General features: G+C 45.0%; 1 protein-coding gene across 1 annotated transcript; it reads right to left on the bottom strand.

Moving 5' to 3' along the window:
• Positions 1-6586: 6586 nt before the first annotated feature.
• Nefl (neurofilament light chain) lies at positions 6587-11825 on the bottom strand. The gene is made up of 4 exons (XM_041672454.1): positions 10611-11825; positions 9609-9733; positions 8896-9215; positions 6587-8386 (listed from the first exon to the last, which is right to left on the bottom strand). Exons 1-4 carry the CDS (start codon positions 11655-11657, stop codon positions 8247-8249), a joined length of 1632 nt encoding a protein of 543 aa, XP_041528388.1. The 5' UTR covers positions 11658-11825; the 3' UTR covers positions 6587-8246.
• Between the last annotated feature and the right edge of the window lie 3270 nt (positions 11826-15095).

Genomic DNA, 15095 nt, shown 5'->3' with positions numbered 1-15095 from the left:
TGTATTAGTCAGGGTTCTCTAGACTAACAGAACTTAGAGAATGAATCTCTATATACAGAAAGGGCATTTATTAAAATGACATTTTGGCTGTAGTTCAGCTAGCCCAACAATGGCTGGCCATTAATAGAAAGTCCAAGAATCCAGTAATTTCTCAGTTCATAAGACTGGATGTCTCAGCTGCTCTTCAATAGACACTGCAATCCTGAAGAAGTAGGCTTTAATGCCAGTGAAGGAATGGACTTGCTAGCAAGGTAAGAGCAAGCAGGCAAAAGCAAAAACTTCCTTTTTCCATGACCTTCTATAGATTTCCAACTCAGATTAGAGGTGCACTTTCCCAGTTCAAATGATCCCTATTAAAGAAATATCTTTCCCCAGCTCAAATCATCTAGAATAAAGACGTATTTTTCATGCCTCAAGGTCCAGATTAGAAGTGGACCTTCCTACTTCAAATTAAACAAAAATGCCTCTCAGATGTGACCCCCATTTGAGAATTTTAGTTTCTTCCAGATGTAGTCAACTTGACAATCAAGAATAGTTATCACAGCATCTCCAGACCCAGAAAGACAAATATGGTATGCATTTGCTTATATGTGGGTATTATCTCTTAAGTAAATGATAACCAAGCTACAATCTATAGAACCACAGAAGTTGGGTATAGAGTAAGATACTAGTGGGTACAGATAGATGTCATTAGGAAAGGGAAATAGAATATGTAGTTATGGAGTAGGAAATTGGAACAGGAAGATAAAATGAAGAGGGGGTGTAAAGAGTAATGAGGGAGGGAATACCAGAAGAGACAGCTAAAATCTAATACAGTAGAAGCTTCCTAAAATATATACATATATGAAAGCAATCTAAATAAAATTACCAAATGCTGGGAGAGACAAAGCCCCAACTAGAAATATTTTGTCACCAAACGAAGCTTCCAGTACTGGGAATGGGTTACATCAAATTGAGTCATTGGTCAAAGGGATTCCATGGGAACCCCCCACCAAACAACCTAGACTATTGCCAAGCTACAAGTTGCTCTCCCCAAACTGACAGCAAGGTCCTATTGCTGAAGATAACACCGATACCACCTATATAACTCATTGAACATAGAGAAGTAAAACTCATGTCTGCAAAGAGCCTTCATCCCTTATGTGCTAGAGTTTTTTTATACCAACCCAACTACAAAATCTTCGCTCTACAATGATGTCCTCCCTGCATATGATAACGCAATGGGTGCCACAAAGCTTGTGAGAGGATGATGTGGGATGTCCTTCTGTATATGTGTTGGCTACTTCAGCCAATGGCTTAGCAGAGTAAAGCCAGGTGGAAAATTCAGACAGAGAGAGAGAGAGTAGGCAGAGTTGAGGAGACACCATGTAGCTGCAGAAAGAGAAAGATGCCAGAATATTACTGGTAAGTCACAGCCTCATGGCAATACATAGATTATTTAAAAATGGGTTAATTTAAGATATAAGAGCTAACTAGGAATATGCCTGAGCCATTGGCCAAACAGTGTCATATTTAATATATTTTCTACGCAATTATTCGTAGAAATTTAATATATTTTCTATGAAATTATTCCAGGTCTGGAAGGCCTGGAAACAAAATGGTCTCCATTTACACAATCGTGCCCAATATTTGCCAATGTACATCCACGTAAAGCCTAAGAAAGCATTTAAAAAAAAAAAAGCACCTCCAGACCCACAAAAACAGAAGTCAAATGCAGTTTTTTGGTAACCACATATTTTCAGATAGGCTCTGCTTGCTAGCATTGAGCAGAGGCGTGGCTTCTTCCTGGCTCGTGCTGGTAGCAAAAACGGCTCTTTCAGGAGGTCCTGCGATGGAGCACTTAAATGGGGTTTATGAGCAGCATGCTATTAGTTGCTTGACGGCGGTGGCATAGACCTGCTGCATCCCTGGAGATGGAGCAGTGAGCATGGCTCACAGAGGCAGTGAACATAGCTCTGCCATGTTGGCCAGGGTGGAGTCAACAGTCTGACCACTCTAGGTGAAGAGATCTGAGTACTGTGCATTTATATGCATGTTGTTTCGCTATCTCCTCTACCCACAGTCCTTTTGTGGCAGTTGGAATGAGAATGGCTCCCCATCGTCTCAGGCTTTTGAATACTTATTTTTCAGCTTGTAGTACTGTCTGGAGGAGTTTAGGAAGTATAACCTTGCTGGAGGAAGTGTGTCACTGAGTCTGGGTTTTGACAGTTTACAGGCTTACCCTACTCCCAGTTGCAATTCAAGATGTGAGCACTCAGTGTCTTACCCTTGATTCTATGTCTGCCACCTGCTGTCCTGTCTTGATGCCATGATAGGCTTTTGTCCCCCAGAATCCTAAGTCCAAATCAACCCTTCCTTATATAGGTTACTTTGCACCATGGCATTGTATCACAGCAATACAAAAGTAGCTAGTATACCTTGTTCCTCAGAGCAATAAAATAAATGTGTACTGTGTTGCTACTATGGTAAGAACTATACTAAATTCTAGAATGAGATGGCAAGCTGTGGGACTGGAAAGATGGCTCAGCAGTTAAGAGTGCTCCCTGCTCTTGCAGAGGACCTGAACTGGTTTCCAGCACTCATTGCAGACGGCTCATAACAGTTTGACACTCCATTTCCAGGGCTCTGCCATGTGCTTCAGGACTCTATGAGCATCTGCGCTCACACGCACACACTCACACACAGACACACACAATCAAACAAATCTCTAGTTTTAAAAACTAGTGAGCAGTACACAAGAAGCTCAAAAGAAGCATCCAGGAATAAACTTAGAGGAGTAGAAAGATCTCTACAGTAAACACTTGGAAATACTGAAGAAAGTAGTGAAGACATTTGAAGACTGAAAGCCCTCCTATGCTCCCAGATCTGCAGAACCAACATGCGAAATGGCTACATTACCAGAAGTGACCTTCCGTGTCCATCAAATTCCAATGACATTTTTCACAGAACTAGAAGGGGGAAAAAGATCTTGAAGATCCAAAGCAGTTCCTAGCAGAAAGAGAAATGTTAATGACAACACAGTCTCTGACTGGGTCCTCCACCATTGTCCACCAACTGAGAAAATGCCTTACAGCTGGATCTCATGGAGGCATTTCCTCAGCTGAGACTCCTTCCTCTCTGATGACTCTAGCTTGCGTCAGGTTCACAGGTTGACACACAAAACAAACCTGTCATTAAAATTAATATCAGAATATACAAAGAAAAAAAAAGAATTAAACACCAAGGAAACAATCATGTGATCAATTCACTGCCAAATGAATACACAGTTTTCAAAAGAACAAATGGACAATAAATATTTGAAAAGCGGTCAATATCCTTAGCCATCAGAGAAAAGTAAAGCAAAATTACATTGGCATCCCATCTCACACCAGCAGACTGATGGTCATCAAGGAAACAAAAGGTAGCAAATGCTAGTAAAACGTGGGGGATGCCTGATGCAGCTGTAGAAACATTCACTGTAGAAATCAAAACAAAGGTTCCTCAACAAAACAAAATTATAAACATCTTATGAACCACTTATACCACTCTTGGGTATACATCCAACAGAATCCACATGAGCATCCCATCTGCATTGTTTATATTACGCCACTGTTCAGAAGAGCCAAGACTACTGCTCACAATCACCCTAGATGCCCATCAATAGATAGATAGATGGATAAAGAAAAGGTGGTATATATACAATGTAGTTTCCTGCAGTCATGAAATGCTAAAGTAAATTATTTTCAGGAAAATGAAGCTAGAGAAGTGGGAAGACCCACTTCTAACTCAGATCTTTGAGGTGAGAAGATCCATCGCTAATCTGGGCCACACCTTCTGCAAGCAGCCTATATAAAGGACATGGAAGAAGGGAGCTTCTCTCTTTACCTGGTTACTTTCATCCTCACTGGAAAGCCCATTCCTTTACTGGCATTTGAGCCTACTTTGGGAGAATTCCAGCATACACTGAAGATCGATCATAGGCAACCATTGTAGAATTTGCTAGACCGCGGTCTGCAAGTCATTCTTAAAAATGCTATGTAGAGACTCATTCTACCAGTTGTTACTCTACAGAACTCTGACTAATCCAGTTGTGTTAAGCAAAATAAGCCAAACCCAGAAAGACAGCACATATTTTCTCTTATATATGGAATATACATGTGCACATGCACACATGCAGTAGAATGATTGGTGAGGAAGAAGAGGACTAGAGAGTGGTGAGGAGGCAGGAGAAGGGAAAATAATAGAAGGGTATGGGCAAAGTAAATGATAAGCATGTATAGAAATATCTTAATGAAACTTTATGTGATGAAAACCAGTGAACAGGGTTGGAGAAATGACCCAAAGGTTAAGAGCATTTGTTGCTCTTGTAGAGAACCTGGGTTCAGTTCTCAGCACCCACATAGACATCCACCACCATCTGTAACTCCAATTCTAAGTGAGCTGATGCTCTCTTCTGACCTCCATGGGGACCAGGTATGCAGGGGACATATACATATACATACAAGCAGGCAAAACACTCATACATGTAAAATAAAATAGATGAAGCTTTAAAAAAATATAGCCTCAAAGATCAGATTTTCATCTGCCTTATGATGGGGGTGTGCAGGAAAAGAGCCAATGATCACAGAACAGATAACAAAGCCAAGTGTGTGATGTCCACAAAGTTTTATGAGCTTATTTAACACAGGCATTTGGCCTCTATGGGAAGTCAGGAAGGCTTCCTATAGAGAATGACATGAACCTATAACTGAACTGTGAGCCTGAGCTGGTCAGGCAGTCCATGAGGATGGGATCAAAAGATCAAGGTGACTGGAACACCTGAAGTAAGCGGCAGAGAAATACATACAGGATGAGGACAGAAAAATAGGTAGGGATGAGATTTCTATGTGCGTTGCATGACAAAATATTTCCTGGTGAGACACAACACACATGCCTACTCACCTCAGATAGAGATTCCACCATGGACCAAAGTTCATCTTGGTAAACCAATAAGTTTTATTGAAGTTACTTACGGAAATATGCGTGAAGGATCACTTAATAGGAGCAGAAATGACTCAAAGACAGCTGCATGGCCAAACCCACTCCAGCATGGGTGACAGCTCACAAAGCTGGGAACCTGGAGCACTGCAGGCAGCTGAGCAGGTCAAAGAGTGTCCTTTCCGGGTTCTTCAGTTGGTCCAAACCTCTTCCAGGCAGCTCGTTTCTGTTTCTGCCAGGCAGCTGGTGTGGTCTCAGAGTCTTCTTTGCAGATAAACTCACTTTCATCTCAGCTTTTTACTGCCTACTCTGGCAGGGAGGGGCCTAGTGAATCTGGTCAGTTTCAGGAACTTATGAAGCTATTTGGAGCTATCTTCCCATTCAAGGAGCTTCCCTGGAGGATAGAATGTTTCTGTCAGGAGGAAACTGTCTACACAACAGCAGGCAGTGTAGACTGCATTAGAGATTTAAAATTTCATATGCAAATAAATAGAAAGCTACAGGAAGGCTTAGTTAGGGGAAGTGCTCTGATTTAACTTAACTTTCTCAACAGTAAGCATGCTATGTAGGAAACAGAGGCAGCTCCATGTGGCTGTGTATTGTTGACGAGGACTAAAGTCCTGAGAAGTTAAGGCCTTTTCCTGTTTGGGTCAGGCTCAGAATTAGCAAAGCCTTCTTCCCCGAGTTCTAGTGTTCACAGATGGTTGACCAGTGTATACAAAATCTAGCAATTGTAGCTTCCTTCCTTACCCCAAAAGTTTACTGCTTGAGACTACTCTCGCCTACAGATACCTCCTATCCCGACTACTTAATTCCTTCCCTGTGCCGTGCCCAATAAACTCGCTGAGGTCCTGGTTTGTGGGAGTGGTAGGTGTGGCTCCGTCAGAGAACACAGTCCCACCTGACCCCAGCTTTCCTATGACCACGTGTCTGTGGTGGCTTCCAAGTCACTGTCCTTTCTCATTCCCTCACTGCTCTAGTCAGAGTTCAAGACCCAGGCCAAGGGGGCTGGGGACTCCCGCAGGATGCTAATTGCAATGGACCCCATATACACTGAGGGAGTCCTTAGGGTGGCGGACCCCCATATACACTGAGTAAATCCTTAGGGTGGTGGACCCCATATACACTGAGGAAGTCCTTAGGGTGGCGGACCCCATATACACTTAGGGAGTCCTTAGGGTGGTGGACCCCATATACACTGAGGAAGTCCCTAGGGAGTTGGACCCCATATACACTGAGGAAGTACTTAAGGCCATGGCAGAGTACATGAGGGTGGTGTGCATGGATTGAAAAGTGTTGACAGTAAAATCAATGAGATGGGAAAAGACTAGACGAGATGGGTGAAGGAGAAAAAACAAGGATATAATGTCATGAAAAGTGTCTGGATTGTACTTCTTCAAAATAACCTCAGATAGTCTTAATTTCCTCCACTCAAAATCCCAAAGGACTTAAAGGTATTCCTCTTAATTGGATTATGGGCTGGATGACTGGGGAGTAGGGCCACTGAAAAAGGGATTGGGGAGTGACAGCCAGAGAGTCTGTGCTCTTGTGGGGCCATGGAAACAGAAAGACTGGCCAGTGACTCAGTGTAGAGGAGTTAAAAGAAAAAAAAAACTTCAAACTCATTGAATTTGGATTTTTTTCAACATTTTATTATGGCACACAGAATTGAGTATGGAATTGTGTTCTTCAACCAAGTGTTTCTTAAACCAACCAGCTGTTTGCATCAACTCATAACTAAGGAGCACAGGCGTGAAAAGCTTGCTGTCTAGGGTCATGCCGAGAGCCTCCAGAGTTCAACTTCACACCACGGTAGATGGAGCAATGCTTTGCCTATTTGTGTAGTAACACAGAGTCAACCCGAAGTAAGGAATGCAAAGAGACCGTGTAACTTCAAATGAAGACCACTTTGGGTTTTGGTACAATTCCTAAGTCTCAAAGGTCATCTAAAACACAGTCCAAACAGTTGTTTAAAAACATCAGAGCAGTAGAGAGGCAAAGGCTTCATCTATAGTCCACACTGAACACACGTGCAAAAGTTATCACGACTTTGCCATGGATGGGGGCAGATGGGGCACAGATATGATGCAGGGGCCAACCAGGCATTGAAATCCAAATATTTACCAATTAAGACATGCAGGGCAATGCCAATGCAACATACAAATTTATTATCTCCCCCGAGAAGTAACATTAATATGGTTCCATCACCTGCTTGCATGGTTTTTAAAGGGTTTTTTAAATTGATAGTTTTACAGGCAGTTCATGTGAGGCAGTAGAATTCAGCAAACAACACACCATTCATGAGCTCAGGATTCCAGGCAACATGCTTGCAGTGGCAGAGAGCCTCTGACAAGGTTACTTTCCCCACTCGAAATAAAATATAGATTTTTTTTAAAAAGTCACTCCTTTTAATTATATCATGGGTTTAGATTTCCATTTATGCCCATGATATTCAAGACTATATTAAAAATTTAACCATAGTGACAACTGTGCGGGATTCATATCTACCCAGATTGCACTACTGTATACTAGCCCACCATAATTTCAAAATTGCTTTCTATAAAGCCATCTCTCCAGCCAACATTGTATATTTTACGGGGTGAGTTATATTGTTATTTATGAATACTCTCATTCACATTTATTAGCAGCAAAGTTTGGGGGAAAATATTTTCTAGTCTTGACCTATTTCTCTATCCCTCAGAATGTCCAACTATGTACTGCACTTGTTAAAATTTGCAATTTATAAAAAAAATTGGAGTTCAGTAGTCTATTTGTATGTATTTTGCATTGGTGCCTTCTTTAAGGTATTTTAATTAAGTAAAAAAAACACAGCAATATTTATATATATCATTCAGTGTAACTTTATTTACTATTTATTGCACATAACTCGAGGTCTTTGATTTCTAACCACCGAAGTTTTAAGTGACTATTTTTTTCCATGAAGTTGCACATGAACATTAGTGAATTCATTTATTCATGTTGTGTGTGTGTGGTTTTTTTATTATTGTAAACATCTGTGTGATTCACATTGCCATAGATCCTGAACTCATAAGCATGGACCATGCACAGGCTGGCAGCAAGCCAGAAAAGCCACTCTGCAAGCAAACAGATACTCTGCATACGGAGAAAATTCATAGCACAACATTGAATGTCCAACCTAAGTCATCTCAGAGTTATACATATATGGGCTTCTTAATTTGTATAGGATCTGGAACTCAACTGGTTGGTTGGTGATGAGGTTGACCTGATTGGGGAGAATTTTTTTTTCCTGGAATAGCTGGGAACAGGGCTCAATCTTTCTTCTTAGCTGCTTGCTCCTCCCCAGCACCTCCGTCTTTCTTCTCCTCTTCTTCAGATTCTTTGGTGTCTTCCTCTTCACCCTCACCACCTTCTTCTTCTTCTTTCGTGTCTTCAGACTCATCCTTGGCAGCTTGAACATAAGAAGAAAACACAACATCCAAATCTGGGTTAACTTCAGGCAGAACATTTCCCCAGAAACTCACTGAGTTACTAAACACTGTTATCAGAGCGCGTCTATAAACCTATAAACCTTTCGGCCCCACTCTCCCAAAGGACACGTCACAGGCAGTGCTTGCAGTGAACAATTTGGCAGGAGACACGTATTTAAACAAAAGGAGATTACTTCCATGTGTCTGGCACTCATGTTCTTTAGGGCACAATCAGTTCTGGCCAGCATGAAATGTTCTTTTAGGTACCAAACCACTGTGTTAAATAAATGTAATAAAATATGAACCTTCTGTGATTTATCATAGATGTTTTTTAAACATGTGTGTCCTCATCACATGTGTATTGTATATGGTGCAAATCCTACACAGAATTCCCTAGGGAGTAAGCAAGGCTCCAGAGCTCATCCATCTCCCAAGGGATACCCACAGTCAGTTTGCACTAGGGACTCTGATGGTTTTTGTCTTTGCATACCTTCCTCCTCCTCAGCACCTTCCTCTTCCTCTCCTTCCTCCTTCTCCTTCTCCTCCTCTTCTGCTTCTCCCTCAGAAGGGGGTTCATCTTTGGCCTCCTCAGCTTTGGTAGCCTCGATGGTCTCCTCCACCTCTGTCTGCTCTTCCTGGACGTGGCTGGTGTAGTAGGCTGGGAACGAGCGAGCCGACATCAAGTAGGAGCTGCTCTGTAAGCCACTGTAGGCGGAGCGGCCAAAGATCTGCGAGCTCTGAGAGTAGCCACTGGTTAGGCTGCCCACGCTGGTGAAACTGAGCCTGGTCTCTTCGCCTTCCAAGAGTTTCCTAGGGGAGGGGGGAAGAGGGAGAGGCAGGTGAAAGGTACTGTTAGACCCCTGCTGGACAAGTGTTCATGACGTGTTCTAAGCCTACCATTCATCACTTTCTCCTGCTTCTGACCTCAAGAGTAAACACAATGATAAGCACGGTTAGGCATAATTAAGATTTAATAAGGATTGCACGAGAGACCCTGCCCCCAGAAAAACCTTCTGTGTACCCCTATTAGATTTAAAGTGTAAGTGCTAAGGGTTAATTCTTTACACATGTGTACTTTCTTAGAGGAACCCCAAAGTAGGACTCTTCTAGAACACTTGTGATTCAACATAACTCTGCCCAGACTCTGGCTGTCTGAGTTCTCCCGAGGTGCCATGCCCACACTGCCTGCACATCCGGTTTTACCTGTAAGCCGCAATCTCAATGTCCAAGGCCATCTTCACGTTGAGGAGGTCCTGGTACTCCTTCAGGTACCTAGCCATCTCGCTCTTCGTGCTTCTCAGCTCGTTCTCTAACTTGTTGATTGTGTCCTGTGGGAAGATTGCTTTAAAATCTCAAAGCACAAATCTCTACTGCTTCTCTGTTTTACTGTAATATCGGTGCTAAGGACTAGCTTCAGTTAACTCCAAAGTGTGCACCTTCAATAAAATCTCCCCCTTTTTTGGCCTAAAATGTCCAATTTAGTGAAGCATGAGAGGGGGGGGGCGGAGTGGACTGACGCAAGCAACTTCTAAAATTTTCTTTGGTCTATTAGTTCTGGAAAAATGTCTTTAAAATTACCAAATTGATTTAAAAGAAGAAGAAAGAAAAGAAAAAGAGAAAAGACAAAGCCTTTGTGGTACTATTGTTCTTTCTTTTAGCCTTTGAGGAAGGAAATAGTGATTTGCTAAGATGCTTTCCACAACTCTTAATTCTACTCCCCCAAAGATGAGAACTTAAAAATGAATGAATGAATGCATAAATAAATAGTTGCAGTGATTATTGACCTAAAATATTCTGGCTGTATTCTTTTCTCCCTGTTAAAAATGTAACTATTTCAAGGCTGGATGGTTCAGAACTAGTGAGAGTTAGTAGCCATATTTGTTAACTAGGAGATCCAGGAAGTGCAAAGGGTTACTTGGAGTAGAGATAGTACAGAGAAAGCATCAGACTAGTGGCCATGCCCAATTCCAACTCCCTCCGCCCCTTCCTCCCAACCCACTCCCAAAGAACACCAATTCAGCACAACAGGCAGCAGTGGCGCCCCGCCCCCTCCAGGTGCCCCACCCTTCCCACAACCTCCCAGAAGCCGAGCCCTTTGATAGTAGCTCCGTGCTCGAGGACCCCCTAGCGTTCACTCTCTGGGTGCACCCTCCACCCTGACTCTGCAGCCTCCCCGCCCCCACTGGGCTTGGACAGGTGCCATACCTGCATGGCACTGATGTCTGCGTTCTGCTTGTCCTCCAACTCCTGCAGCTGCTTCTCCAGAGCTTCGTTCATACCCCGGCACGCTTCGATCTCCAGGGTCTTAGCCTTGAGCAGGCGGCGGCTTTCGGACACCTCGTCCTTGGCAGCGCGCACAGCATCTGTGTTCTTGGCAGCGCTCTCGGTCAGCACCGTGAAGCGGCTCTTGAACCACTCTTCGGCATTCTGCATGTTCTTGGCGGCCAGCTTCTCATACTGAGCGCGGATGTCCTTGAGGGCGGCGGAGAGGTCGGGCTTGGAGGACACGTCCATCTCCACGGAGATCTGAGCATACTGGATCTGAGCCTGCAGCTCGGCGATCTCCTCCTCGTGCACCTTCTTCAGGAAGGCGATCTCGTCCATCAGGCTGTCGATGCGCTTCTCCAGCTCGGCACGGGCGAGCGCAGCCTCATCGGCGCCTTTGCGGGCCTCCATCAGCCGGCCCTCGGCGTCCTCGCGGTTCAGCACCTCCTCTTCGTAGCGCGCCTGCAGGTTGCGCAGAGTTTCCTCCAGCCCCTCGCGCTCGCCCTGCAGCGCCTGCTTCTCGTTGGTGGCGTCTTCCGCCGCCAGCCGCAGATCACGGATCTCCTGCTCGTACAGGACGCGGAAGCGGGACGGCTCCGAGTGTTTCTGGCGCAGCACCAACAGCTCGGCTTCCAGGACCTTGTTCTGCTGCTCCAGCTCGTGCACGCGCTCAATGAAGCTGGCGAAGCGATCGTTGAGGTCCTGGAGCTGGGCCTTCTCCTGCGTGCGAATCGACTTGAGGTCGTTGCTGATGGCGGCTACCTGACTCAGGTCGAGATTCTCCAAGCTGGGCATCAAAGAGCCGGAGCTGGACGAGTAGCTGCGGCGCACGGACAGAGAGGAAGAGACCGGCGCGGAGTAGCTGGAGTACGCGGAACGCGCAGTGCTGTAGCCGCTGCGCACGCTGGAGATGTGCACCCGGGGCGTCTCCACGTAGCGCCTCTTGTAGGAGGTTGAAAAGTACGGGTCGTAGCCGAACGAACTCATGGTGGCAGCCGGTGTGCCCCTCAGGCCCGGGGCGGAGGTGGAGGACCTAGAGAGAAAAACGGGGAAGAAGAGGGAAATGGGAGGATGGATGGCTGTGTGCGGCTCGGTCCGGTCCTGACACCTCTATTTATACTCCAGGACTCTGACGCAGACTGCGATTGATCGCGGTGCGCAGGCCAGTGGGGGCAGCGCGCTGCCGCAGCCAAGGGGAGGATTCTGCGCAAAAGCGAAGGCGGGGGCGAGCGACAGGCGGCTGGCGAGGTGCGGCTCCCGCCTGGCAGCTTTGCTTCAAGGCCCTCTACTTTCTCTGAGACCCCCAGAACCTCCCGACTCATTCCTTTTCCTTTCCCACTCCCCCGGCCCATCCTGCCTATTAATATCTAAAGTCCTCATCACTCGAATCTTTAAAAGTTCCAAAGAAAATGTTCTTGCTCCCTACTGACACATCAGTTTTTAACCTCCAAAGTCTCAAAGATACCCTGACCCTACTCCGCCCCACCCCCAGCTCGCCCTTTCTCCATCAGAGACCCTTTTAAGCATCCTGCTTTATGTTTACGTAGCCGAGTTGTGAATCCAGGGCGGTTAAGTTACTAACAATAGCTTACTGTAGCCATCCATGGGCTATCCCTGCAGGAAAGTTTTGCATGTCTTTGTGGCTATTTTCTGACATTTTCTGAAATTCCCCTCCCTTTCTCCTGCCTCCTTTTATTTATTCATTTTGTCTTACCATTCTGCTTCTCAGTCCTTCGGGGACATGCCCCTCACCACACCCTTGAAACCTCAGGACAGCAGGTGTTCATTTTAACATTTTAAACCCTTTACAGGAGGCGGTTAATTTGTCTGGTACCTTTCATAGAATTTCTTCTTTCTTTGTGGGAAACGAAGTCTGGAATGCTTCGGAGGGGTTTGAAACAAACCAGGCAAAGAAAGACTAGCAAGGCAAAGACGCGCTCTGCAGCGCCAGAACCTCGGGGTGCCTGTATGCTCAATGAGCTATTTCAACTTTTATCGTATCAAAAACCCCTCCCCCCTATTTTACACCTGTGTGGTACCCCAACCTGATGGTTTCGACAAGCCAGGCAGGTGGCTGATTTTTTTTTCCTTTTCTTTTTTTATGAGAAAGAGAGAAGGGCCAGGGGATGGAGAAACTACTGCAAAGAGCTGCCAGCTCTGGGTGTGGTCTCCCCGGAAAAGAACTCAGCGTGGAGATGGAATAAAAATAAATAGCTGGCTGAAATTCACCAGGGAATCTATGGCTTCCTTCGGGAAGCACCCAGAGACCAGAGTGGGCACGCCAAACGCACGTGGGTGCGGCATTTTCAGACTCGCGTTGTGGGTTTCTGCAGTTTTGAAAAGATACCGCAGAGATTTGTAGGAAGTAACTAAAACCGTTTTGAAGCCAGCAATTGGCGTTTTGTTCAATTTGTTCAGCATACCACTGGCGTACTGGCTCCTTTAACTGGCCCAGTGAAGGGTATGGGTAACGGTTTTCAAACAGAAAAGTGAAGTTTTGGGAGTTGTGCCCGGTCGCCCCTGGAGACCGAAGGGAGGGTGAGGTGACGTTTATTCTGCAGATTCCTTTCTCATTTACACTTACTGTGATTCTGATTCGTGGACGAGGAATGCACTGAAACAGAGGGCTTCTGCGGGGTTGCTGGTGGTTTAAATCTATTAAGTCAAAGCCAAATTAGAAGCCGCCCATGCCTGCACATTCTAAGTTTTTAAACCTAAAGTCACCAGGCTGCCTGAGACTTGTATGGTAACATATAGGGTTAAGTACTATTCAGATGGTTCTCTGAAGCCTTCATTCCCCCCCCCCTTTTTTTAAATCAGAGATCAAGAGGACTTAAGGAGAAGGAACAGGAACAGAAAGAAAGAGAGGTCTTGGATAAGCCATAACTTTTCTTGCTTCCTATTATTTGCATATAGATGACGAGCTGCAGATTTTTTCCCCCAAGCTAGCTCCACGTAACTTGTATTATTTTACAATCTTTTGTAGAGGTTCTGCACACACCACTCTGGCCATTGGTGACTTCCAATCTTCTAGCACCTTTCCTCGGGAGTTACAGGTCGTTCTCAGAGATTTTAAGATCGTGTGTGTGTGTGTGTGTGTGTGTGTGTGTGTGTGTGTGTGTGTCAGGGCTGCTTGGTAACGCCTTTGACTGCAGAGCTGACTGCTCAGAAGGGAGCAGTGCGGCTGTTGCTGCATGGACCTTGAGCTGCTGCAGACAAAATAAATTATGGAGCGCCTTCTGTGGTTCAGTGAGGAGTGGAGCGAGGAGGCAGGTACTCGGGCTTGGTGGCCAGGCTGGCATCTTCAAGTCTGGCTGAGCATTCAGGAGCCCTTCCCTTGTTAATCCTGACCAAGAACAAATGGAGGAGAGGGACGGCGCTAGGGCTCATGAAAGGGGGGGGGTTCTACTCTTTCTTCATAGCATCTGGCAACAGCCACTGGTTATAGCTGCTTCACTTCAGCCTGGCTTTGGAGTAGAGGGAGGGGTCCTGAATCCACCTTGCTCCCCCCCCCCGGTCTTTGTTACCTTGCTGTGTGCTCTGCTCTGCTAGATGCTGAGCTCTTTTTTTTAAATATTCTGCCCAGTCATCCTCCCTTTTCAGTCCTCCTGTCAGCATTTGCTCCAAGAACCCAAGCGACATTTGCTTGGTGTGTCCGAGCCAAGTAAGACACTTTAAAAAGAAACAGCTTGGCTTTCGTTTCCCCTGTCCATAGTGATTCTGCCTTGATGAAATCTGCAGTGGGTAGTTTGCTCTCCTCCCTCTCTGTGGCTCTCCATGTGTCTCTGTCTCTCTATCTATCTATCTCGATAAGGCCTATGGAGTCTTATCATCTTTATCTTTTGATTTTTCTATAAGCATAAAACAAACATGAAATTGACTGGGAGTTTCCAGCACGACCCCATCTAGTAGAGACATGAAATGAAAAATAGAAATAAGTGAGTTGGTGGAAATCATTAACAAAATATTTTAGTTATCTCCAAACACCTCTGTATTCCTTCAAAGAACTTTTCCAGGTCCATTAGTTGAAAGCAAAATAAATACATTTGCATTACAGTTACACAGTTAGTGTATAGCTGTTTTAGAAGCACTAAAAATCCAGCACTTCTTTTTCAGTGGCAATAGGGTCTATAAGCTTCAAGTGGGCACCTGGTGGCTCCAGATTTTCTGTTGCTTATTCTGAAATCCTTTGACATAGGAGTTTCTCTATTTGTCATTTATTTTTTAGCCAGAAGCTGAAATGCTTACAGGCTAAAAAAAAAAAAGGCATGAAAGGTTCTGTCCATGGTCCTGAAAGCCAAGTTCTCCCAACAGCAACGCAGTCAAATAATCCCACATTAGAAGAACAAGTGGGTCTCCATCCCACCTCATGGTCCGGTAGATACATCAGTAGCATCAGTCCTGGAGCCCATATATCAATCCAAG

The sequence above is a fragment of the Microtus oregoni genome, unplaced genomic scaffold (genome assembly GCF_018167655.1).
Source record: "Microtus oregoni isolate MIOR12 unplaced genomic scaffold, Mior012 000001F_ref0000356, whole genome shotgun sequence".
Classification (NCBI taxonomy): Eukaryota; Metazoa; Chordata; class Mammalia; order Rodentia; family Cricetidae; genus Microtus; species Microtus oregoni.
This window is presented reverse-complemented; position numbering and strand designations above follow the sequence as displayed.

Excerpts from the sequence above, each read along its gene's own strand:
- Nefl (XM_041672454.1), bottom strand. The coding sequence starts at position 11,657 with ATGAGTTCGTTCGGCTACGACCCGTACTTTTCAACCTCCTACAAGAGG. Across the intron at positions 9,734-10,610 it reads CAGACATCAGTGCCATGCAG|GACACAATCAACAAGTTAGA; the intron begins GTATGGCACCTG and ends ATCTTCCCACAG. Across the intron at positions 8,387-8,895 it reads AGGTGCTGAGGAGGAGGAAG|CTGCCAAGGATGAGTCTGAA; the intron begins GTATGCAAAGAC and ends CTTATGTTCAAG.